The sequence below is a fragment of the Bos grunniens genome, chromosome 8 (assembly GCF_055505025.1).
Source record: "Bos grunniens cultivar Pamir isolate PY7600 chromosome 8, Bosgru_T2T1.0, whole genome shotgun sequence".
NCBI lineage: Eukaryota > Metazoa > Chordata > Mammalia > Artiodactyla > Bovidae > Bos > Bos grunniens.
Genome location: NC_141172.1, coordinates 71167229 through 71192868, shown reverse-complemented (window position 1 = coordinate 71192868; position 25640 = coordinate 71167229). Strand labels below are relative to the sequence as shown.

Genomic DNA, 25640 nt, shown 5'->3' with positions numbered 1-25640 from the left:
ATGTAACTGGCCTGCAAGTCATATTCTATTTTGTGGAAGGGCATGGGAGACTTAACTTTAGCCAATGTGAACTGAGAGAGGGAAATACAAGAGAAAATGAACACATCAAAGAAATTGTGGGGTTTTTAAAGATAAAATTCCAGAGCAGTTTTGCCTCAGATGAGGCAGGAGTATGTAATCTCTTTTCAAAGACTTTCTCTTCATCTTCCTGTGAGAACATTCTTTTTAAAAAAATTTCTGTTAGAGTATGGTTGATGCATAATGCTGTGTTAGTTTCAGGTATACAGATACAAAGTAAATCAGTTTTATATATATATATAAGTCCATTCTTTTTAAGATTCTATTCCCATATAGGCCATTACAAAGTACTGAGTAGAGTTCTCTGTGCTATACAGTAGGTCCTTATTAGTTATCTATTTTATGTATAGTAGAGTGTATATGTCAATCTCAATCTCCCAATATATTCCCCACTTAAATCCCTGGTCAGAGAAGGCAACGGCACCCCACTCCAGTACTCTTGCCTGGAAAATCCTATGGATGGAGGAGCCTGGTGGGCTGTAGTCCATGGGGTCGCGAAGAGTCGGACACAACTGAGCGACTTCACTTTCCCTTTTCACTTTCATGCATTGGAGAAGGAAATGGCAACCCACTCCAGTGTTCTTTCCTGGAGAATCCCAGGGCCGGGGGAGCCTGGTGGGCTGCCGTCTATGGGGTCACACAGAGTCGGACAGGACTGAAGTGACTTAGCAGCAGCAGCAGCAAACCCCTGGTAACATAAGTTTGTTTTCTACATCTGTAACTTTATTTCTACTTTATAGATAAGTTCATTTATACCCTATTTTTAGATTCTACCTATGAATGAGTGAGTGAGTGAGTGAGTGAAGTCGCTCAGTCGTGGCCGACTCTTTGCGGCCCTGTGGACTGTAGCCCCCCAGGCTCCTCTGTCCATGGGATTCTCCAGGCAAGAATACTGGAGTGGGTTGCCATTTCCTTCTCCAGGGGATCTTCCCGACCCAGGGATTGAACCCAGGTCTCCGCATTGCAGGCAGACGCTTTACCATCTGAACTGAAGGGTTTAGAGGCCATCAAATGGACATGACCTATAAAGGCAATTCTGATGGTTTTACATAGAAATGACCTCTATTGGAAGAGATCACGAATGGGAACTATTTGAGATACATTTCTATGTAAAATGTAGTTTGCACATAATTCAGCATTTTAAATAAGCACTCTGAAACCGAGACCAAATATCAATCATCTCTTGAGGTTTTTTATTCCACCTATAAGTGATATCATATATTTGTCTTTGTCTGACTTCACTCAATATGACAATCTCTAGATCCCTCTATGTTACTTCAAATGCCATTATTTCGTTCTTTTTACGGTTAAGTAATATTTCATATTAACCACATCTTCTTTATCCATTCCTCTGTCAATGGACGTTTAAGTTGCTTCCATATCCTTGCTATTGTAAATTATGCTGCAATAAACATTAGGGTGCATGTATCTTTCTGAATTATAATTCAGAATATATACCAATAAAAATATGGTATATATTTTCTCCATATATATACCCAAGAGACAGATTGCTGGATGGTATGATAGCTCTAATTTTATTGTTTTAAGGAACCTCCATACTGTTCTCCATAGTGACTGCACCGATTTATGTTACCACCAACAGTGTAGGAGGTTTCCCTTTTCTCCACACTCTCCAGCATTTACTGTTTATAGTTATTTTTTTTAATAAATGTATTCTTTTTATAATTATTTTACTTATTTATTTTTGGTTGTGCTGTGTCTTCGTTGCTGGACGCGGCTTTTCTCTAGTTATGTCATGTGGGGGCTACTCTTTATTGCTGTGGCTTCTCTTGCTGTGGAACATAGTCTCTAGGTGCACAGGCTTCAGTAGTTGCGGCTTGAGGCTCTAGAGGGGCTTAGTATTTGTGGCGCACGGGCTTACTTGCTCCATAGCGAACAGGATCTTCCTGGACCAGTGACAGCACTGCTGTTGCCTGCATTGCAAAGCAGACTTCTAGCCACTGAACCATCAGGGAAGCCCTATTTGTAGATTTTTTTACTTCCCTGGTGGCTCAGACAGTAAAGTGTCTGTCTACAATGCAGGATACCTGGGTTTGATCCCTGGGTCAGGAAGATTCCCTGGAGAAGGAAATGGCAACCCACTCCAGTACTCTAGCCTAGAAAACCCCATGGATGGAGGAGCCTGGTGCAGGCTACTGTCCATGGGGTTGCAAAGATTTGGATACAATTGAGCGACTTCACTTTATTCTGAGCAGTGTGAGGTGATACCGCATTGTAGTTTTGATTTGCCTTTCTCTCATAATGAGTGAGTCGAGCACCTTTCCATTTGCTTTTTAGCTGTCTGTATGTCTTCTTTGGAAAAATATATATTTAGATCTTCTGCCCATTTTTTGATTGGATTGTCTGTTTTTTTTTTTTATATTGAGCTACATGAGTGGTTTGTATATTTTTGAAGGTTAATCCCTTGTCAGTTGTTTCATTTGCAAATATTTTTTCCCATTTTAAGGGTTGTCTTTTCATTTTATGGTTTCCTTTGCTGTGCAAAAGCTTATAAGTTTAATTAGATCCCATTTGTTTATTTTTGTTTTTATTTTCAATCTTCTAGGAGATAGATAGAAAAAGATCCTGCTGTGATTTATGTCAGGAATGTTCTACCTATATTTTCCTCTAAGAGTTTTATAGTATTACACCTTACATATAGGTCTTTAGTCCAGTTTGAGTTTATTTTTGTGTATGGTTTTAGTAAGTGTTCTAATTTCTTTCTTCTTTAATTAGATTTTTCTTCTAAAACTTTTCCCTCATGAGTAACCAATCTGAATTCATTGAAACTGTGGTAAATGCTAATGATCTTTTGAACCCAGATCTTGTGCACCTAAGATGAGGATAGAGTGACATGTCACCCCAAGAGCAAAGAGACAATATATTTAAACTATATCTCAGTTAATGAAAAATACTACATGATATATATATATAGTACCGTGTGATGGTATGGGGCTTCCCTGATGGCTCAGATGGTAAAGAGTTTGCCTGCAATGCAGGAGACCTGGGTTCGATACCTGGGTCGGGAAGATCCTCTGGAGAAGGAAATGGCAATTCACTCCAGTATTCTTGCCTGGAGAATTCCAAGGACAGAGGAGCCTGGTGGGCTACAGTCCTTGGCATCACAAAGAGTGTGATGATACCATCATCACAGGTAGACTGGTATAGACCCACATTCATGATCATGTCCTGATGCTGCTTATGTTTGAACAGGTTGATAAATATGACAGAAAAGAATAGCATAGCCCAGAGTGAACCCAAAACAAGAGTAAGTATCATCTTCCCAGAAAGGCTCACCTTAATGATCCATCCATCACACATTCTATAGAAGGGCACTTGCAATCGTAGTTGTCATGAAACATTCCGAAGTTATGGCCCATTTCATGGGCCATGGTTCCTGCAACCTGAAGTGCGTTGTTACTGTGATCCTGAGGATAAGAAGAGAGAGACAGATCCTCTGGTTTGCAAACTGAATTATCATTCAGGAAATAATTAAATATTTTTACTGTAGCCAAGTGGAGTAGAGAGTCTGATTTTAGCTTCAGCCTCCTCACCTTGTCAGCGTGGTCTACTGGAGAAGGAAAGGACAAACCGCTTGAATATTCTTGCCTTGAGAACCCCATGAATAGTATGAAAAGGCAAAAGATATGATGCCAGAAGATGAGCCCCCCACCTCATCTTCTGTGGGTGTCCAATATGCTACTGGGGAAGAGCAGAGAAATAGGTCCAGAAAGAGTGAAGAGGCTGGGCCAAAGCAGAAATCTGTTGTGCATTTGTGCAGATGCAGTTGTGCGTGCATCTGGTGGTGCAAATGAAGTCCAGTGCTGTAAAGAACAAAATTGCATAGAAGGTCCATGAATCAAGACAAACTGGAAGTGGTCAAACAGGAGATGGCAGAGTGAACGTCAGCATTTTAGGAATCAGTGAGCTAAATTGGATGGGATTAGGTGAATTTAATTCAGATGATCATTGTATCTACTACTGTGGGTGAGAATCCTTTAGAAGAATGTAGTAGCCTTCACAGTCAACAAAAGAGTCCAAAATGCAGTACTTGGGTGCAGTCTCAAAAAATGACAGAATGATCTCGGTTCATTTCCAAGGCAAACCATTCAACATCACCATAATCCAAGTCTATGCCTCTAATGCCAAAGAAGCTGATGTTGAACGGTTCTATGAAGACCTACAAGACCTTTTAGTACTAACACCAAAAAAAGATGTCTTTTTCATCATAGGGGATTGGAATACAAAAGTAGGAAGTCAAGAGACACCTGGAGTAACAGGCAAGTTTGGCCTTGAACTACAAAATGAAGCAGTGTGTGTGTGTGTGTGAGTTACTCAGTCACGTCTGACTCTACAACCCCGTGGACTGTAGCTTGCCAGGCTCCTCTGTCCAAGGGATTCTCCAGGCAAGAGTACTGGAATGGATTGCCATTTTCTTCTCCAAAATGAAGCAGAGCAAAGGCTAATAGAGTTTTGCCAAGAGAATACACTGGTCATAGAATACCCTCTGTCAACAACACAAGAGATGACTCTACACATGGACTTCATCAGATGGTGGAATACGAAAATCAGATTGATTATATTCTTTGCAGACAAAGATAGAGAGGCTCTACACAGTCAGCAAAAATGGGACCTGGAGCTGACTGTGACTCAGATCATGAGCTCCTTATTGAAAAATTCAGACTTAAGTTGAAGAAAGTAGGGAAAACCACTAAGCCATTCAGATATGACCTAAATCAAATTCCTTATGATTACACAGTGGATGCGACAAATAGATTCAAGGGGTTAGATCTGATAGAGTGCCTGAAGAACTATGGACAGGGGTTCATAACATTGTACAGGAGGCAGTGATCAAAACCATTCCAAAGAAAAAGAAATGCAAGAAGCAAAATGGTTGCCTGAGGAGGCCTTACAAATAGCTGAAAAAAGATGAGAAGTGAAAGGCAAAGGAGAAAGGGGAAGATATACCCAAATGAATGTAGAGTTCCAGAGAATAGCAAGGAGAGATAATAAAGTCTTCTTAAGTGAACAATACAAGGAAATAGAGGAAAAATAGAGGGAAGCCTGGTGTGCTGCAGTCCTTGGGATTGCAGAGAGTTAGACGCAACTGAGTGACTAAACAACAGCAACAACAAAGGTAAAACAGATAGGCAGAGATGTGTAGTAAATCCCATCAACCATTAAAAAGGAAAATCAATAAAAAATCTAATAATGGAGGTAAATGAAATTATTTTTTGAATACTCAATTCTAAAAAGGCAGAAAAAATAGAAGAGATGGTATAGGAAACATCTAGCAAGATGAGATTTTAGTTCAACAATATCAGTAATGTATTACATATAAATTACTTAAGCATACAATGTAAAATACAGATTGTCAGACTAGATTAAAAAAAAAAAACCCAGGTGTATACTGTCTAGCATAAATCTTTAAATGGAAAGAAGTCCACATGTTAAAAATTAAAGGAAGGAAAACGTTGTATCAAGTAAACCGTCCACAAAGTATTATACTTATATTGGAAAAAGTAGACTTTACAACAGGGATAATTCAGGAAAAAGAGGAACATTATATGATAAATGGATCAAATCTAAATTGACCTGTATATCTAAATCATACTTGAGTCCAAAAAGAAATCAAAATGAAGATTAGAAAAAATTTTAACTTAATAAAAATGAAAACACACATAGCCAAATATCTCAGATGCAGCTAAAACAGGGCATCAGTCAGTTCAGTCGCTCAGTCGTGAAACAGTGCATAGTAAGAAATTAATAGCATTAAATGATCATATTTGAAAAGAAGAAAAGTCTCAAGTTCATGATTTAAAATTCTTCCTTACTTAACTAAAAAAGAACAAATTAAATACAGAGAAAGCAAGAAAAGAATCAATAGTCAAGACAAGAACTGAAATTAATAAAATAGAAACTAGGAAAACCATAGGAGCATCAGTAAAGCTAAAACTGTTTCTCTTAGATCAATAAAATTGATATACCCTAGCCAAACTGATTATGGGGAAACGCTCCACCTCTCCACACACACACAAACTACTAATATCATGAATGACAGAGGGGAAATCACTATAAATTCTACATATATTAAAAAGATAGTAAGGGAATATCATCAACAAATTTATACCGAGTTAAATTAAATGGACAACTTTCCTTGAAACACAAACTACCATGGCTTACTTAAGAAGAGATAAATAACCTGAATAGCTCTATATCTATTAAAGAATTGATTGCATGCTTAGAAACCTTGCAACAAAAAATACCAGGCCCGTATGGTTTTACTGGTGAATTGTACTGAACACTTTACTATGTTATACTACTGATTTGGGGTTTCCCTGGTGGCTTAGTGGTAAAGAATCTGCCTGCCAATGCAGGAGACATAAGCAATGTAGGTTTGATCCCTGGGTCGGGAACATCCCCTGGAGGAAGAAATGGCAACCCTCTCCATTATTCTTGCCTGGGAAATCCCATGGACAAAGAAGCCTGGTAGTCTATAGTCTATGGTGTGGCAAAAGAGTCAGACACGACTTAGCAACTAAACAACAATACTGATTTTACTCAAATATTCCAGAAAAAAAAAACTGGTTTTATTCAAATATTCCAGAAAATTGAAAATTACACATCACTATATATGGTCAAGTTTATACTGATATTTGTCCTGAGAGTAAAACCTGAAAAATACATATATAGGAAAAGACAACTACAGACTAATATCCCTTCTGAATATAGATGCAAAAATCCTCATGATATGTTAACATGTTGAATTTAGCAATATATACAAGATATAATACAGTATGACCATGCCAGGTTTATGGTGAATGTGCAAGATTGAGTCAATATTTGAAATTAAATCAATGTTATTTCCCACATCAACAGATTAAAGGAGAAAAACAATATTTTCTCCATAGATTCAGCACAACAGCCCTTGACAGACTTGAATTGTAGAACCAGCAATTTTATCTTTAAACAAACCTTAATGATGCCAGCAGAAAAATCAGGAGAGCACATTGTAGATATGTAAGCAAGGCCCACAGTTGTTCCAGAAAATGCTACTGTCCTGTGAAAAAGAAAGAAATTGATACAACTTATGATTCTAATTGGGCTTCCCAGGTGGGGCTAGTGGTAAATAATTTGCCAATACAGGATACATAACAGACTCCGATTCCTGGGTGGGAAAGATCTCCTGGAGGAGGAAATGGCAACCAACTCCTGTATTCTTGCCTGGAGAATCCCATGAAATGGGCTATGGTCCACAGGGCTGCAAAGAGTCGGACACAAATGAAACAACTTAGCAGGCACTCATGATTCTAATAATAGACATTTTTTCTATAGACAATTCCTCTAGAATGCTGATTAGCAGAAGACCTCACGACACTTTTTTATATGATGGTTGTCATACCATCTAAATTCAGGCATCTGGATGTAATCAGTGTTAATATTTTTGCTTTATAAATATAAATTAAATTATAAATGTATATAAATATATATATTAAAGTGAAATATCTTTCATTTTAATTTATATTTTCCTCATATATGTTTACTTTGATTTTCTTTTAGCACTGCTATAGCTGTAGCTGGATTTGGAATTTGGCCCCATTCTGAAAGCTTTTGTATTATTGAAGTACTTATGCAATTGAAATATCTGTCCTGTTTAAGAGATATTTTAACTACTTGCATTTGTTCACATAGATAATATATTTGGTCTTTAGTCATTTTAATTTCTTTTTTAAAAATTTATTCCATTTTGTTTTCCTTTCAATTTGTAATTATACCATGTGCTTCTTTGGTTATTACTATTGTGCTATCTGTTCAAGATGGTCACTCTGGTCTGTCTCTAGAAATTTGCAAAGTATGCATTATTTTTCAAATTCCCTTAGTAGATGCATTTACATAAAAAGTTGAACCTATATTTTCCCACTTATCAACATCAAAAATGGAGAGTATACATTTTGCCATAAAAAATGAGGAAATTAGAGAACTTCCTTCCACTTTCCATTCCTTATGGAGTTATCTGTTATTTTGAAATAATACTTTGTGTCATACACAATACTTTAAAGATTTATGGCCTTTGTATTCTCTTTTAAAATTATATTAGAAAATTTTTATATTCAAGTCTACATTTTTGTGGATTTAATTCTTGCTCCTAGCTCATTTATAAAAAATAAAATTCTCCCCCATTATGGAGTTCACTATTTTGCTTTCTCTTTCCAGTGGAGAGAGTTCATTTGGAATCTGGAGTTCATATTAGATTCCTACCTGATGATGCACAGGTATGGGTGTATTTTGTTAATTTGTCAGAGAAATGGTAAGAGTCAATTTACACATGATAGCATGGTTATTTCCTCTACCATTATCTTTTTAGTCCTTTTATCTTGTTTGTTCTGGTCTATTCAGGAAATCTACTCTTGATATTGGATTACCATGCCTTATCTGTACAATCTGTCATCCTGGCCATGATTTATATCTCTCTACCTTAATTATTTCACAACACTAGATTCTACTACAATTTGAGCTTGGTCCTAGAGCCAGTCTTCAGTTCAGTTCAGTTGCTCAGTTGTGTCCGACTCTTTGCGACCCCATGAATCCCAGCACGCCAGGCCTCCCTGTCCATCACCAACTCCCGGAGTTCACCCAAACTCATGTCCATCAAGTTGGTGATGCCATCCAGCCATCTCATCCTCTGTCGTCCCCTTCTCCTCCTGCCCCCAATCCCTCCCAGCTTTTCCAATGAGTCAACTCTTCACATGAGGTGGCCAAAGTATTGGAGTTTCAGCTTTAGCATCAGTCCTTCCAATGAACACCCAGGACTGATCTCCTTTAGGATGGACTGGTTGGATCTCTTTGCAGTCCAAGGGATTCTCAAGAGTCTTCTCCAACACCACAGTTCAAAAGCATCAATTCTTCGGCGCTTAGCTCTCTTCACAGTCCAACACTCACATCCATACGTGACCACTGGAAAAACCATAGCCTTGACTAGACGGACCTTTGTTGGCAAAGTAATGTCTCTGCTTTTGAATATGCTATCTAGGTTGTTCATAACTTTCCTTCCAAGGAGTAAGCGACTTTTAATTTCATGGCTATAGTCACCATCTGCAGTGATTTTGGAGCCCCCCAAAATAAAGTGTGACACTGTTTCCACTGTTTCCCCATCTATTTCCCATGAAGTGATGGAACCAGATGCCATGATCTTTGTTTTCTGAATGTTGAGCTTTAAGCCAACTTTTTCACTCTCCTCTTTCACTTTCATCAAGAGGCTTTTTAGTTCCTCTTCACTTAATGCCATAAGGGCGGTATCATCTGCATATCTGAGGTTACTAGCCAGTCTAATAAAAGTTTAATTCCCATATTGTTATGTTTGTAGCTCAGTCATTAAGTTTAATTTCGATACTTCTGTTGTGTTAGTAGTTCCAAAAAATGAGGTATGTCTTGTGCTGAGTCCTTGAGTCTGGAACTCATCTTTCCAAACTAAGAAACTGTGGTGGCTATCCTTCAAAGATAACCCCAATGAACCAGCTTTGCAGTATTCATATCCTGTGTAGCTGCTGCTGTTGTTGTTCAGTAGCTAAGTAGTATCCAACTTTTTGCAACCCGATGGACTATAGTCCACCAGGCTCCTCTATCCTTGGGATTTCCCAGGCAAGAATACTGGAGTTGGTTGCCATTTCCTCCTCCAGGGGATCTTCCCAACCCAGGGATCAAAACTATGTCTCCTGCATTGGCAGGAAGGTTATTTACTTCTGAGACACCAGGGAAGCCCCCGTTATTTAAACCCCGTCTTTCTGTTCTGTTATAGATCAAATAACAATAAAAAAATCTTCTGATGAATCATTGCTCCCATATAGCTTCTCTCTCTTTAAAAAAAAAGAAAAGAAGACCATATGCAACGTAAGATACAAAAGAATATTTTTTAAACTTTTAGCATCCTATGTAAATCTGTAATGTTTTGAGATACCATTTGCTTTGCCAAGACTTTCAAAGATGTCTATGCCAAATACCACAGAATGTAAAAAGGGGGAAAATCTATACATACGTGAGTAGTTGAGCAACATCATGGTGCTTTCTCTTCAGGAGGACACCTGTCCTCCATTTAGAAAAATTTTCTAAAGTGAGTTTTGCATTGGAAGATATATCTATCTTATCCTTGTCATTCCAGATCTCCATCCCAATTAAGGCCACGTAAGTATTGAGCTTTTTATAAAGCTGTTACAAAAGAAAAAAAAATGGCAAAGCAACTATTCATAATGGTGTTATTATCTTTTAATATTTTCTATGTACTCCAGATTTTCAAATTTATTTACAACTACACTGTAAAAACCTTATTTCCAAACATACTTGTGTAATGGAAGTTACCACCTCTTTTGGCAGACACTAGCATCCCCGTTTGTAGGCAAGACAGACACTCTTAGTCTATAAACTCCTTTTTTTGGTGACAAAGGGTCTATTGAAACAAAATTTTCCTGCTTGCAACCTCAAGAAATATTATAATATCCTTCTAGTAGTTCATGACTATGACCTCACTATATAAATATATTTCCTCAATTGCAATGTAACTTTCTAAGAGTCATAATTTTTCAGAATTAACAAGCTTGGCTATATTTAAAATGGATAACCAACAAGGACCTACTGTATAGCACAGAGAACTCTGTTCAGTATTATGTAGCAGCCTGAATGGGAGAGGAGTTTGGAGGAGAATGGATACATATATATGTATGGCTGAGTCCTTTCACTGTCCACCTGAAACTATTACAATATACAAAATAAAAAGTTAAAAGAAATCTTGCTATGGAAAATAAATAAATTTTTAAAAAGAATTAGCAAACTTGACTCAGTGCTGATTTGAACATCAGAAAAGGAAAAGGCTACATGGAAAAGTCCTGCATATAAATGAGTTACAATAAAGTAAGGGACCTCTGTTATCAAATGGATTGAACCAAAGAATCTACAGCACATATAGGATCCTTTAGAAATAACCAGTTAAGCTTATGAGACAATACATTTACTTTACAGACAAAAACTTATATTGCCACTATAGTTTGTAAAACTGCACAGTGTTGGGCAAAGAGTACAAACTTCCAGTTATAAGATAAGTAAGTTCTGGGGATCTAATGTATGATATGGGGATTACAGTTAATGATATTGTATTCTATGCTTCAAAATTGCAAAAAGGGCAGATCTCTAAATGTTTTTATCATAAAAAAGAAAAAAAAAACTGATGGAATCATGTGACATGATGGAGATGTTAGCCAACCTATCAGGTTAGCCAAACTAATCATTTTGCAATATATAAGTATACCAAATCAACATATTGAATGCCTTAAATCTGTCCAATATATGTCAAATGTATCTCAATAAAGCTGGGGAAAACCTCAGTTAAGACTTTCTCTTGGGGAAACTCCCTGCTAAGAAATTTGAGAAGACATTTTTTAAAAAAGAAAACAAGAAAAGTGTTGAGGTATGCAGTTATCATCAAAAGGGAAGTAAAAATCTAACCAGATTAAAATATTGCTTTGATTGTTTTCCAACTTTCTTATTTCTCTCTTCTTTTTTTTCACCCACCTGACAAAACTTCAGCCCTGGTTAAAACAAACTGTCCTTTCTGTTTCTCCTCCATCAAGCTCTGCTTTCAGACAGGGGAAAGCAAATGATGCTGACTGCTTTCACTCAGAAGACATGACTACTAACCTCAAGTGGTCTGAACCACCCTCCAGCAAACCTGCTGTATTTCCAAAATCCATTCACTCTCGCAGCCTTCTGCACATGCCTCTCTTTCTTAAACATTCTGGCACTTTCTTTCAAGTCCTGACTTTAAGCAGATTCATTGAAGATGCAACCAGAAGAGAATTTCCACAAGCTCCACCCGTCCACCCACACTGGTCTACACCTGTTCAAACAACCTGTACTTGCCCTTCTTCACTGCATGAATGACAGGTCAGTGACCCAAGGCCAGCTTCCTCACTTATGCACCGGACCTGCCATCTCACCCCGTATCAGAGATTCCTCTAGCAATTTTTCCGTCTTCTTTGCATTGTCAGTGTTTAGCCTTCTGCGCAATGATTCTCATCAGAATCAAAAGGATGCCTCATTGTGGCAGGGGAAATGTCTCTTTGTGATTTTTCCTCCTTTGAGTTATGCCTCATTTCTCTGCTCCCATTTATAGCAAAAACTTCCAGAAAAAAAAATCTGTATTTGCTGTTTCTAAGTTCACTTCTCTCATTGTTTCTAGACTCCCTAAAATCATGATTTTTACAGTCTGTTGCTTCATCCAGGAGACCAACAATTTCTCCTTTGTTAAATCCAATGGCCAGTCCCTGGTCCTCAGAAGCATCTCACATCATTGATTATGTCTTTCTTTGATAGATGTTTGTTTCAAGTAGTTTCCACAACCACAACTTTTCCTTTTCTTTCCTGTCTACTCCTTGGTCTCACCTCCACTCTCACCTCCTCCCCTCTTACTCTTCCTCAAAGAAGTATTTCAAGGATATATTTTTGTGTCCTTTTCCTGCTTACCTACACCCATTTCCCTGGTGATTTTACAAATATTTTCTGTAAAGGTCCAGATAGAAAATATTTTAGGCTTTGAGGCCACATGGTCTTGGTTGCAATTACTCACCACCTTTGGTATTATAGCAGGAAAGCAACCATAGACAATGTAAACAAATTGGCATGGCTATGATTGAATAAAACTTTATTTTATAAAGAGGCAACAGGCCACAGTTGGTCCACATGCCACAGTTTGCTGACCCGTCTTATGCCACCTATGTGTGCTATACATATAGCTAATTCACACTATTGTAGAAACTAACACAGCATTGTAAAGCAATTAGAATCCAATTTAAAAATAAATAAATAATGACCAAGTTTAAAAAAAGGTATAGATTTATATCTCCACCCAGAACTTGCCCTGAACTCCAATCTTGTGTCTTCAGGATTTCCAACTAGAAGTCTTTGTGCAAAAAGATACCTCAAAGTTGATGTGTCCAAAATGGAAAGCCTAATCTCTTCTCTGAAAGGTTCCCATTGTCCCCCCACCATTGCTTCACATTCTTGAAGTTGCTCAGGTCAAAACCCTTGATGTCACCTGACTTCTCTTTTTTTTTATGCTTCTTATATCCCATCCACCTTCTAAACTCAAGTCACTCTATCCAGAGATCAGACCTTCTCAATAGGTCACCCATCACTGGTTTCTCTCAAGCCACCACCATCTCTTAGCCTGAACGAGGCCAGTTCCCCTACCTGGCCTCGTTTCTGCTCTTGCACTTCTTCAGTTTATCTTCAACAGAACAGCCAAAGTCATCTTTTAAGAACACAGATCTAAACATGTCACATCTCAGTTCAGCCTTTCTAATGTCTTCCTCACTCATTAAGAATAACAAAGTCCTAAATACCATCTGTGATCACTTATCTGTGGAATCTAAAATATAAATAAATGAACTTACTCATGAAACAGAAACAGACTCTCAGACATAGAGAACCAACTTGTAGTTGCCAATGGGGAGAGGGTGGCATGGGGGAATGGATTAGGAGTTTGAGATTAGCTGATACAAGCTATTATTTATAGGATGGATAAGCAACAAGGTCCTACTGTATAGCACAGGAAACTGTACTCAGTATAAACCGTACATACTTTGAAATGGCTTATCTTGTGATAAACCATAATGAAAAAGAATATAAAAAGAATGTACATAAATGTATAACTGAATCACTTTGCTGTACAGCAGAAATTAATACAACATTATAAATCAGCTATATTTTAATTAAAAAAAAAACAAAGTCCTTACAAAGGCTCACTAGGGCCTTCAAGTTTTGGCCACCACTACCTTTAGATGTCGTCTCCCTCTCTTGGCTCTGGCCTTCCACTTACTCCTCAAGCAAGGCAATCTGGGTTCTGCACTCAGGTCATTTGCTCTTCCTAGGGTTACATCTGTTTCTTTCCTACAAGTCTCTGCTCAAATATTACCCTATTAGAGATGACTTCCCTATTTAACACAGCACCCAAGATATCTCGCCTCAGGACTTCACTGGTGGTTCTCTGGTAAAGAAACCATCTTCCAATGCAGGGTGATTGGAGTTTGATCCCTGATCAGGGAACTAAGATCCCACATGCTGCAGGCAACTAAGCCCTCACACCATAACCGGAGGGCCCATATGTTGCAACTAGAGTAGTGTGCATGCCACGACGAAGAACCTGAGTGCTGCAACAAAGAATTAAAATAGCCAAAAAAGAAGAAGAAAAAAAAAAACCAATCCACAATGCATACATCTAAATCTTTATCTTCCTTTCTCTTTTTCTCTCTTTTTAAAAAATGTTTTATTATTCTTTATAGCACATATCATCATCTTACACACTCTTTATTTGACTTGTTTGCCTCTTTGAACAAGAATGCTAACTTCCTGAAGGGAAGAATAATGCCTTGAAGAAAGAGATATTTGTCAGTTTTGTTCATCTTTTTATTTCCGTAATCTAGAAGAATACTTGCCACAAAGTAAGTGCTCAATAAACATGGCCACTTCTTGAGGTCTCCTAAGAGGAGTCAGCATACTCTTTGTGGTGAGAAAATGAGATATGACCTTGGTTACTGGGTCCACCTTCATTTCATTTCTATTGTTACAGTATTTGCAGGACCGCAGGTGACTCAGCCATTTCAACAAAGTAAGCTAACCATATGTTCAACTAACAAGGTTTGAATAGAAGGGATATAAAAATAATTTTAATGGAAATTAGATGATAAAATCATGTTTAAAGAACTGAATCAACAGTTGCACAATGAAAATAGGCTTGGAAATCTAACCAATCTAAGATTAAATCTTCTCTCTATTGTTTTCTAACTTTGTGACTTTAAGCAAGTTATTTTGTGTCTTAGAAGCTAATTCCTTAGCTATAAATTAGGTTTAATAATACATTAGGGTTGTTCAAGGTTTAAATGAGATAATGTATTGAAAGCTGCTATTGTACCAGAGTTTGGCTTATCTCATTTGTTGGTTAGTTGGTTTTTCCATTTGGTTTTCTATTGGCATTTGTATGTCACCATTTTCTTACTGGGCTTTAGAAAAAGAAAGACCAAAACAAAACCACCTTCTAAATCTTGATGGACCTGAGAATAATGTGGCAAGTAGGTGAGATACTTCTCTATCATGTAATATTAATATTCAATGAAGTAGCCAAAGTCATGGTCACCTTTCAAGAGACAGTCAGCCATATTCTTAGAAGTATTGGTTTTTCTTCCCTGTATCATGAAATGACCAATGACACCACCTAACAAATTGTTAAAACTACACTCAATAAAATATGCCATACCATGTTGATGTAATTGACCATCTCAAATACCGTCTTTCTTATTTCCTCTTGATCTTGATTGTGCCTTTTAAACTAAAAAACAGCACAGACAAAATATAGACATTGATAGAAATGAATGTAATTAGAAGATTAAAAATAGCAATTTCACTAATTTTATTTATTATAATTAATGATCAATTATAAAAGTTGACACTTATTAAAAACAAAGCACTTCCTTATTTCTCTAGCTAAATGAAAGCACTTAAGAAGATGATGTTTCATCCTATAAAGTACTAGCTCAGTGTAAAGATCTAAGGAACTATTCCTGAAGTATTTTCAGTTAAATACCATGGCTTCCTAAACTGTGTAGAACTAATGCAAGGAAGAGTCTATTCATTTAAAGAAATACGAGCAATAAATGAATCTAGTATAATAAGAAAAGTCAAAACTTTATATAATAAGTATATATATATGTATATATATATATAAAACATTATATAATAAGAGGTCAAAACTTTCTATAATAAGAGAGGTCAAAAATGTATTAACTTATTCATATTATCATAAGTTTTCCTTTGTGATCACATTTATGGAATTCAGGTTTAGAATAATCAATATATTAAAATGCATTCAAAACTGTAACCAAAGCTCCATGTGTTATGTAACTAAATGAAAAGTTCTTTACAGAGTTTTCTATCAGAGTCCTTGTCTTCTTTTCTTTGTGATGAACATTTTTCCAAGTTAAGAATCTAGCCCTTTATCAGTCACACATGCTACAAATGATTTTTCTCAGTTTGTGGTCCTAATTCTTTTATAGGCTGGTTAGCCAAAGGAATAGTTTTAACTTTCACTTTGGCTTCTGGCTTTTAGGTCAGGCATCTGCAAACTAAGAACCTAATCTGGCCCATGACAAAGCTTTATTTCAAATTTAAAAAAAAAAAAAACGATTAACAATGAATATTACCAAAAAATGCCTTTTTCAGAAAATTCTATTAGCTTTTTAAAAAATTTATCACTCCCTGATAAGCATAAACTTTAATTTACCAATGATTTAACTACTTAACATAAAACAAGTGACTAAAGAATTTAATTAGAAAATAAGTTTGGAGCTCTTGAGACAATAAGAAAGGAGCATTTTAGTGCAAAATGATCAGTTTATGCATATTATGTTAGGCACTCATTCCTTAAAAAGTAAAATATCAGCCTAAATGCATGTCAAATTTCTAAATTTATAAAAAAGAATAGTTCATATTAATTATTTTAAGAACATATCCACTATTTAATATCTTGCATAATAAACTTATGCAGCATAGCATTTTAAAAGATTCATTTATCTGATATAATTACCTCACCATGGTCCAGGACCAAATAATATTCTACATATTTCTTTTTTTCCCAAAACTTCTGGTCTTTGGATGTCTGTAAAAACCATAAAAAGGAAAATTATGAAGGCAATGTCTCTCTCTGCAAGAATCATTCTTAAATATGAAATGTGCAATCTAATAAGAGTTGGTTGGTATCTGGGAAGGAAGGAAGACAATACTACCATTTTGACTCTAACTAACCACCAGAATCATCTTACAGACAAGACTTAGAATGTCAGAGGTAGAAGAGACATTGGTGATATTCTAGTCTGCCCCCTTCGTTTTTACCAGAGTGTAAAGGATTGCATAAATAATTAATCAGTTCAGTTCAGTCACTCAGCCGTGTCCGACTCTGCGACCCCATGGACTGCAGCATGCTAGGCTTCCCTGATCATCACCAGCTCCCAGAGCTTGCTCAGACTCATGTCCATCAAGCCAGTGATGCCATCCAACCATCTCATCCTCTGTCATTCCCTTCTCCTCCTGCCTTAAAACTTTCCCAGCATCAGGGTCTTTGCAAATGAGTCAGTTCTTCCCATCAGGTGGCCAAAGTATTGGAGCTTCAACTACAGCATCAGTCCTTTCAATGAATATTCAGGACTGATTTCCTTGAGGATGGACTGGTTGGATCTCTGCAGTCCAAGGGACTCTCAAGAGTCTTCTCCAACATCACAGTTCAAAAGTATTAATTCTTCGGCACTCAGCTTTCTTTATAGTCCAACTCTCACATCTATACATGACTCTTGGAAAGACCATAGCTTTGACTAGATGGACTTTTGTTGGTAAAGTAATGTCTCTGCTTTTTAATATGCTGTCTAGGTTGGTTATAGCTTTTATTCCAAGGAGCAAAAGTCTTTTAATTTCATGGCTGCAATCACTACCTGCAGTGATTTTAAAGTCTGTCACTGTTTCCAATGTTTCACCATCTATTTGCCGTGAAGTGATGGGACCAGATGCCATGATCTTAGTTTTCCGAATGTTGAGTTTTAAGCCAACTTTTTCACTCTCTTCTTTCACTTTCATCAAGAGGCTCTTCTTTGCTTTCTGCCTTACAGGTGATGTCATCTTCATATCCGAGGGTATTGATATTTCTCCCGGCAATCTTGATTCCAGCTTGTGCTTCTTCCAGCCCAGCATTTCCCATGATGTACTCTGCATATAAGTTAAATAAGCAGGGTGACAACATACAGCCTTGACGTACTCCTTTTCCTATTTGGAACCAGTTTGTTGTTCCATGTCCAGTTCTAATTGTTGCTTCCTGAACTGCGTACAGATTTCTTAAGAGGCAGGTCAGGTGGTCTGGTATTCTTATCTGTTTAAGAACTTTCCACAGTTTATTGTGATCCACAAAGTCAAAGGCTTTGGCATAGTCAATAAAGCAGAAGTAGGTGTTTTTCTGGAACTCTCTTGCTTTTTCGATGATTCAGCGGATGTTGGCAATTTGATCTCTGGTTTCTCTGCCTTTTCTAAAACCAGCTTGAACATCTAGAAGTTCATGGTTCACATATTGCTGAAGCCTGGCTTGGAGAATTTTGAGCATTACTTGACTAGCACATGAGATAGGTGTAATTGTAGTATGAGCATTCTTTGGCATTGCCTTTCTTTGGGATTGGAATGAAAACTGACCTTTCCAGTCCTATGGCCACTGCTGAGTTTTCCAAATTTTCTGGCATATTGAGTGTAGCACTTTCACAGCATCATCTTTCAGGATTTGAAATAGCTCAACTGGAATTCCATCATCTCCACTAGCTTTGTTCATAGCGATGCTTCCTAAGGCCCACTTGACTTCCCATTCCAGAATGTTTGGCTCTGGGTTAGTGATCACACTATCGTGATTATCTGAGTCATGAAGATCTTTTTTGTATAGTTCTTCTGTTTTTTTGTGTGTGTGTGCCATCTCTTCTTAATATCTTCTGCTTCTGTTAGATCCATACCATTTCTGTCCTTTATTGTGCCCATCTTTGCATGAAATGTTCTTGTTCCTCTGCCTTTTCTAAAACCAGGCTTCCCTTTTGGCTTATCTGGTAAAGAATCCACTTGCAATGCAGTAGGGGGTTCATCCCTGGGTTAGGAAGATCCCCCAGAAAAAGGAAAGGCTACCCAGTCCATTATTTTGACCTGGAATATTCCATGGACTCTATAGTCCATGGGGTCACAAAAAGTCAGACACAACTGAGCGATTTTTCACTTATCATTTATATACACACACACAACTAATTAATAGGAATGCTAAAAATAAAACCAAAGTCTTCAGATTTTTTGAACAGTGGAGTTTCTCCACTAGTCTACCATGAAATAGACATGTTAACTTCAGCATTCTCTTAGGGTCTGGTTTTTTTTGTTTGTTTGTTTCCTTGTATTCCTATCCTAATAAGTAGCCCCTCCTCTACTAAGGGTTCAAAGCCAAGAGTCACCATAGCACCTAGTCTGTCCTTTGCTTCTCAAACAGAGCTGCATCTCCTTTGCACATTCCAAGCTTCCCTCATTTCAGTTTCTTTCTCTCCACAAAACAAAGCAAAAATCATGTTTCACAGTAGATTTGTTACTGACCCGAGTTCTTGAACTGTGTGCGTGTGTGTGTGTGGTATGCAGTATGCAGTATCTTAATTCTCTGACCAGGGGATGAACCCATGTCTTGGGAGCAAGGAGTCTTAACCACTGACCACCAGGGAAATCCTTGAACTCTTTAATCAGTAGTAATTGATAAGAAGCTAGGTGAAAAACTCAGACAAGAGTTAGATGCATGAAGTAGGCAGTAAGTTGTCACAGTCTTGCCTCTTAAGGCCAAAGCTGGAGATATGCATTTGATGGTAATTAGTGTAAAGTTCCTATTTAAATAAGACATAGCACTGGATGAGATTATCCAGGAAGGATATGTAGATAAAGCAAAGAATGTGATGCAGGATTGAGCTACATGCTGCTGCTGCTGCTAAGTCACTTCAGTCGTGTCCGACTCTGCGCAACCCCGTAGACGGCAGCCCACCAGGCTCCCCTATCCCTGGGATTCTCCAGGCAAGAACACTGGAGTGGGTTGCCAGTTCCTTCTCCAATGCATGAAAGTGAAAAGTGAAAGTGAAGTCGCTCAGTCGTGTCCGACTCCTGGCGACCCCATGTACTGCAGCCTACCAGGCTCCTCCATCCATAGGCTTTTCCAGGCAAGAGTACTGGAGTGGGGTGCCATTGCCTTCTCCTGAGCTACACGAGGCCTCAAATATTTAGTGGTCCAGCAGAGGTGGGCTAATAGTGAGAGGACCTGAGGAGGAGTACCAAAATGAAACAGTAAGATGTAATGAGAGTGAGGATATTTGCACGTGATTACCAAGGAATTGAGGCAGAAAGACTAGGGACCTGTATCAAGCTTAACCAGGAGATCAACATTCATGGAAGTTTATGGCTCAGAGTGATTCTTCTGGGCTCTTAGATATCATAGCACTGGTAGAACTTATTGCTCAGTACCCAGTCTCTCAGAAGTGTCCTTTTTGTGACCTCATGGACTGCAGCCCGACAGGCTCTTCTGTCGATGGGGTTTTTCAAGCAAGAATACTGCAGTGGGTTGCCATTTTCTTCTCCAGGGGATCTTCCCAACCCAGGGATCAAACTCGTGTCTCTTGCAATGGCAGGTGGATTCTTTACTGCTGAACCACCTGGTAAGCCTGGTAGAATTTAAATCCACAGAAAATTGAATCCAACAGAGATTCTGTTTTATTCAGACCTCTTCTGTCCAGGTATTATGGATTCTGAGAACATGTATAAGAGATGATTGGATGTGACATGCATCCTGAAGAAAATGAAGGTAAGGATGACAAAGTTTTTGTGTATCTATTTTATAGTTTCCATGCTGGCTTCATGGTGACTCAGAAGGTAAAGAATTACCTTCCAACCCAGGTTCATTCCCTGGGTTGGACTCATCCTCTGGTACTGACTACCCACTCCAGTATTTTCACCTGGAGAATTCCATGGACAGAAGAGCATGGCAGGCAACAGTGCATAAGGTCAAATAGAGTTGGACATAACTGAGCGACTAACACTAACACTTCCAACACAAACCACGTTCATTTTCTTGTGTGACCAGAAGCTGAATTCCAGGTATAACAGAATATTCTAAGTTGCAGATTCCATATTTATTTTGCTCACTGCCATATCCCCAAGACTTACAGCCGTAGTTTAAGAAAGATTTGTTGAATAAATTCATTTATGGAGACAACAAGATATTTTATCTCAAAACAATAATAATACTTTATCCCCTTGTTGTATGATGTAGCATTGTGAAAGTTGTCTGCTTCTAGGAGACCAGTATTATATCTATGCATCTTTTTAACCCTTGAACACAACATATTGTTAATAATAGTCATTGTGGTTGTGGTTTATTTACTAAGTCATGTCCAGCTCTTTGCAACCCTATGAACTGTAGCCCACAGGCTCTTCTGTCCATGGGATTTCCCAGGCAACAATACTGGAGTGGGTTGCCATTTCCTTCTCCAGATCCATATGTACTTATTAAATAAATCATCAATGTACAATGAGGTTTTAATGTCTCTGTAACCTACTAGTTTCAACAATGATTGTAAAGTTTCAGTCAATTGGATTTAATAGGACTGGAACCCAGAGCAACCAGGATGAGATATATAAGAACACTGAAAATAAAAAATAAAAGTAGGCATACAGCCAGACTGGTAGATGAGAGTGCCTTCAGATGAATTCCAGGTGCCCATATTGTGTCATTCATCCCACAGGAGCTCTTAGTCTTCTGTTCTTCAGGATCGTGCTTGAAGAGTGCATGTTCTTGTTCATCCTGGTTTGTGAGGCTTAAAGGTTCAATGAAGTACTTTTGATCTCCCTGACTGAAGTAACCCCTGAAAAACAGAAGAGTCTAAGCTTCTTAAAAATATTCCAGTTTTGAGTGTTAAAGACTTGTAGACTCTAAAAAGCGACTACCACCAAAGGATTCCAAACTCAGGGCAGTAGAATATAGTATAACATTACAGCTGAAGATACCCTTAGAGATCACCTAAACTTGTTTTCTCTATGAGGAAACCAGACCTGTTGGGGAGAAGTGACTACTGCAGTCAGACTGCTATGCTGGTGCTGTAGGGAAATTTTGTGACCCTCAGTCCAGTGGCCTTCCAATTCCCATGCATTGTCTGCTCTAGAGGTACGCTGACAATGAAAGAGACTTTGGAGTCTTATAGCAAGGGTTAAAATTCTGGGTCTATGACTTAAAGTCACATAACCTCAGTTTCTCCATCTACAAAATGGCAATAATAATATCTCCTGAACAGTATAGTTGCAAAGGCTGAAGGAGATAAGATGCAAAGCACACAATCAATGAATATTATCATTTTCTTCTCACTTCTATCTGCTGAAATCCTGAGTAGGATTCACTTAACCATTATCTAGGGAGCACCCATTATTCTCTAGACATTGGAGTAAGGGCAAAAGGTAAAAAGGAAAAGTCACGCTGTCTCATTTCATGGAGCTTATATTAAAATGAGGAAGATGGAAGTGAATCAAATGATCACACTGGATCTACAAATACACATAATTATATGATGTGTATGTAATATATACAATTACAACAGATAATTGCTAGGAAGGAAAAGCCCAAGAACATACAGTAGAAGGGAGACTGGACTGAGTGTACATGGAATTAGAAGAGTGGATATAGAGAGATAAGTTAGATGATTTCAATTTTATTTATTTTGTTGATTTGACTGTGCCAGGTCTTAGTTGTGGCATGTGGGATCTAGTTTACTGACCAAGGATCAAACCTGGGTGCCCTGCATTAGGAACAGGGATCTGAGCCACTGGGCCACCGGGGAAGTTCCACATAGGTGATTTATTGCAGTGGTCTGCATAAAGGTTCATGGCAGTTTGGACTAGGATGTGGCAGCAGAGAGAGACTATAGTGAATAATCTCAGGGAATATTTAGAACATATAATCAACAGGGTTCATTAAATGAATTGAAAATGTGTATTTGAAAGGCAAGAAGTCATCAAAGAACCTAGGTTTCCGGTTTAAGCAAGTGGTTGGTTGACTATAACATTCACTGAGATGGAAATCACTGGAAAAATACCACATTAGGGAGAAAATCATTTGTTGTATATTAAGATTGAGATTTCCTTGAAATCTCCAGATGTGGAGAGATATAGAGTTATGGAAAAGGAAATGAGATAATCGAGTCTGGGCATCAGAAGAGATATCTTATTGTAGACAGATACATGGCAAGTCATAAACATCCAGAAGGAAATGGATGTCATAGGAATGGATAGGACACACTAGAAAGAGTTTAGAGTGAAGAGAGAAGGTTTCATTCCCTAAAGGTTCTGACTCTAAAACTAGGACTTGATAACCTATATTTTGAAAACAAGCAGACAAACAAAAACAACTCTGCAAGCAATTTAGGGATGTAATTTATAAACTACTATCAAGAAAAGCCATGTTTCCTGCAAATTTCAAAAATTTTGAGCCGTTAGAATTCAAACTCAACTATAGTACAATTAATTATATTTGAGATTCTTTAGATTATTCACACATATCATCATCATCATCATCACAGGAATATACAAACCATCGTGAAGGCTTCCTTACCTTAGACCTCTACATGTGCTGATGCTAGCATCAGAAACTTTTTCATTAACGATGTGTCCTTGATAGTAACAGTTATCCTAGGAAAAAGGGAAAAGGGGGTTGACCAAGGACAAGTGTGAATGTATATTAGACCAGCAACTAAATTTGAGTTTGAAATCTTGAAATGGGATCAAAAATGTTTTCAAACCATTTTATGCTAAACAGCAATTAGAGCTGTAAAAAAAAAAATTTTAAACCAGCCTTCTGTGGATAAAATTTTCATCATTTAGTTGATGATCCCAAATGCCTAGGGGGCATTAACTATACCTTGTTGTAAATTTTATTGTTGCAGGAGAAGAATGCCAGGGATGAATAGAGTCTGGGAAAAGACCAACTCATAGATGTAAGTTTAAAACCTGAGTCCCTGAAATACCAGACAGTCATTCTTTCCCTGGATAATTGTTCATTAAATTTTCCTAACACCAACAAGCTCTTTCCAATGAATGGATTATTCAGATCATGTTGTTGTTTCTTGATTTATCCAAAGAGTGCCACCAGGCTAACTGGATTAATATTAATATAACAACTCTGTCTCCACTCGAAGCAAAATGCTCGACCTTAATGCTTTTTCACGTGGATGTCCTTCAGTCAAATTCACTTTTCTACTTTGGGACAGGCAGCGTGTTGGCCAACGTAAACCTCTGCGTTGCTATGGAAGAGAGTTCTTGAAGACCTTTCTCAGAAAAGATGGCAAAGATAAAACACCCCTCGTACCTCTTCATCCTGTCTTCTCTGAATAAGAGTCCAAAGTGGAAATTATTTAGGGAATTCGACAATTCTACAATTCTAATGTTGAGGATATAGGGTTGAGTTTGAGAGACTACATGACACTGAGAGGCGATTGGCGCTAAGTGAAAACACCAGATGCACATAATTCTGTATATTTCTAATGAAAACAAGAAGCTCCTTCTGCCTACTCTCCTATAAGGAGTGCATGAAAGCCGGAAAGGGTTACCAAGGTGGTCAAGGAATGGGTATGTTCTTGTCAAACGGTAAAAATGTTGGAGGATCTGTTAAGAATTACTACTGCTTCTGTTTTGTAAGTTCATTTGAATCATTGTTATTTAGATTTCACAAAGTGCTATCATATGATATGTATCTTTGTCTGCCTTACTTCACTTTGTATGATAATCTCTAGGTCCATCCATATCCTGCATTAACATAATTTCATTCTTTTAATGGTTGAGTAATATTCCATTATATATATGTAACACATCTTATACATACTACTATATATATAATAATAATCAACTATAGCACAGGGAACTCTACTTAATAATCTGTAACCATCTATATTTGAAAAGACTCTGGAAAACAACAGATACATGTATATGTACGACTGAATCACTTCTGTTATACACCTGAAAGTTGCTGTACAACTTTACAATGTTCTAAATCAACTCCACTCCAATAAAAAAAAATTAAAAAATAATGAATTATTACAGCTGAAAAAAACAACATTGCTATAACACCATTTCACTTTCACTAATTGGCAAAGACACTGCCTCTGGGTATGTGGGTCACACCCCCAATTAACAGTGAACCTAGGATACTCTGTTTTACCATGATCTGTGGGCTCGTGGTGACTGCCTTTCCACTGGAATTATAATATGTTTCTGTGTAGCCTGGAGCAAGGAGATTCCTGGGGGAGAAAAAGAAATGTCATGTTTACTCATGCTAACTGCGAAGTCTAGTGATTCAACAGAGATTTTCCTGGATGTGGTGAGCTTTTCCTCCTAGTCTCCCAAAACGAATCCAACATGGAAGAGGTGCTTAAACTGGAGGGAGTGAGAAAGGCAGGGAAATTCCTGAGTAGTGTGCAACAATGTCTGTTTCCTCATCAAACTTTGCATGCTTGTCAGAGGAGCGATTAGAGGAAGAAATAGAACTGAAATGGGCAAGGTTGATAAAAATGACTGAAAAGAGCAAGGCATGCCCCACCCCCAGCTTCAGATGACTGCCTTTTGCACCCAGTCCTTGTCAGTTACCAGTAACAGTTAACAATTGCAGCAGTGGAAAGTGTATTGAAAATTGACTTGCACTTGGCAGTTAGGGACCTTTCAGCATTTTCACTGAGCTTCTTAAAATTCTTTCAATGACTCACCAGCAAATAGGAGTCTGAATATTTTTTTTAAAGAGGCAGGGCAAGGAGAAAAGGGAGTAACTAATATGTATTAGATGCTGTCTCTATCCTGGCCGCTGGAATAGATATATTATGTGTAACATTTAATCATTTCAACAGTCGAACAAGATAAATATTATCTTCCTTATATTTCATATGAGATTAAATAGT

The 25640-nt window shown here is 37.7% G+C and overlaps 1 protein-coding gene across 5 annotated transcripts in view; it reads right to left on the bottom strand.

Annotated features, from left to right (window-relative positions):
- ADAM28 (ADAM metallopeptidase domain 28) overlaps positions 1-25640 on the bottom strand; it is an 81565-nt gene that overhangs the window by 40300 nt on the left and 15625 nt on the right. For all 5 annotated transcript variants that reach the window (XM_086414403.1, XM_086414404.1, XM_086414406.1 and 2 more), the window contains 8 exons: positions 24911-24989; positions 23309-23385; positions 21383-21572; positions 16703-16774; positions 15377-15448; positions 10112-10281; positions 7054-7138; positions 3376-3506 (listed from right to left, as the gene is read on the bottom strand). In XM_086414403.1, the coding sequence (XP_086270529.1) occupies positions 3376-3506; positions 7054-7138; positions 10112-10281; positions 15377-15448; positions 16703-16774; positions 21383-21572; positions 23309-23385; positions 24911-24989 (876 nt within the window). The remainder of the gene's footprint in view (positions 1-3375; positions 3507-7053; positions 7139-10111; positions 10282-15376; positions 15449-16702; positions 16775-21382; positions 21573-23308; positions 23386-24910; positions 24990-25640) is intronic.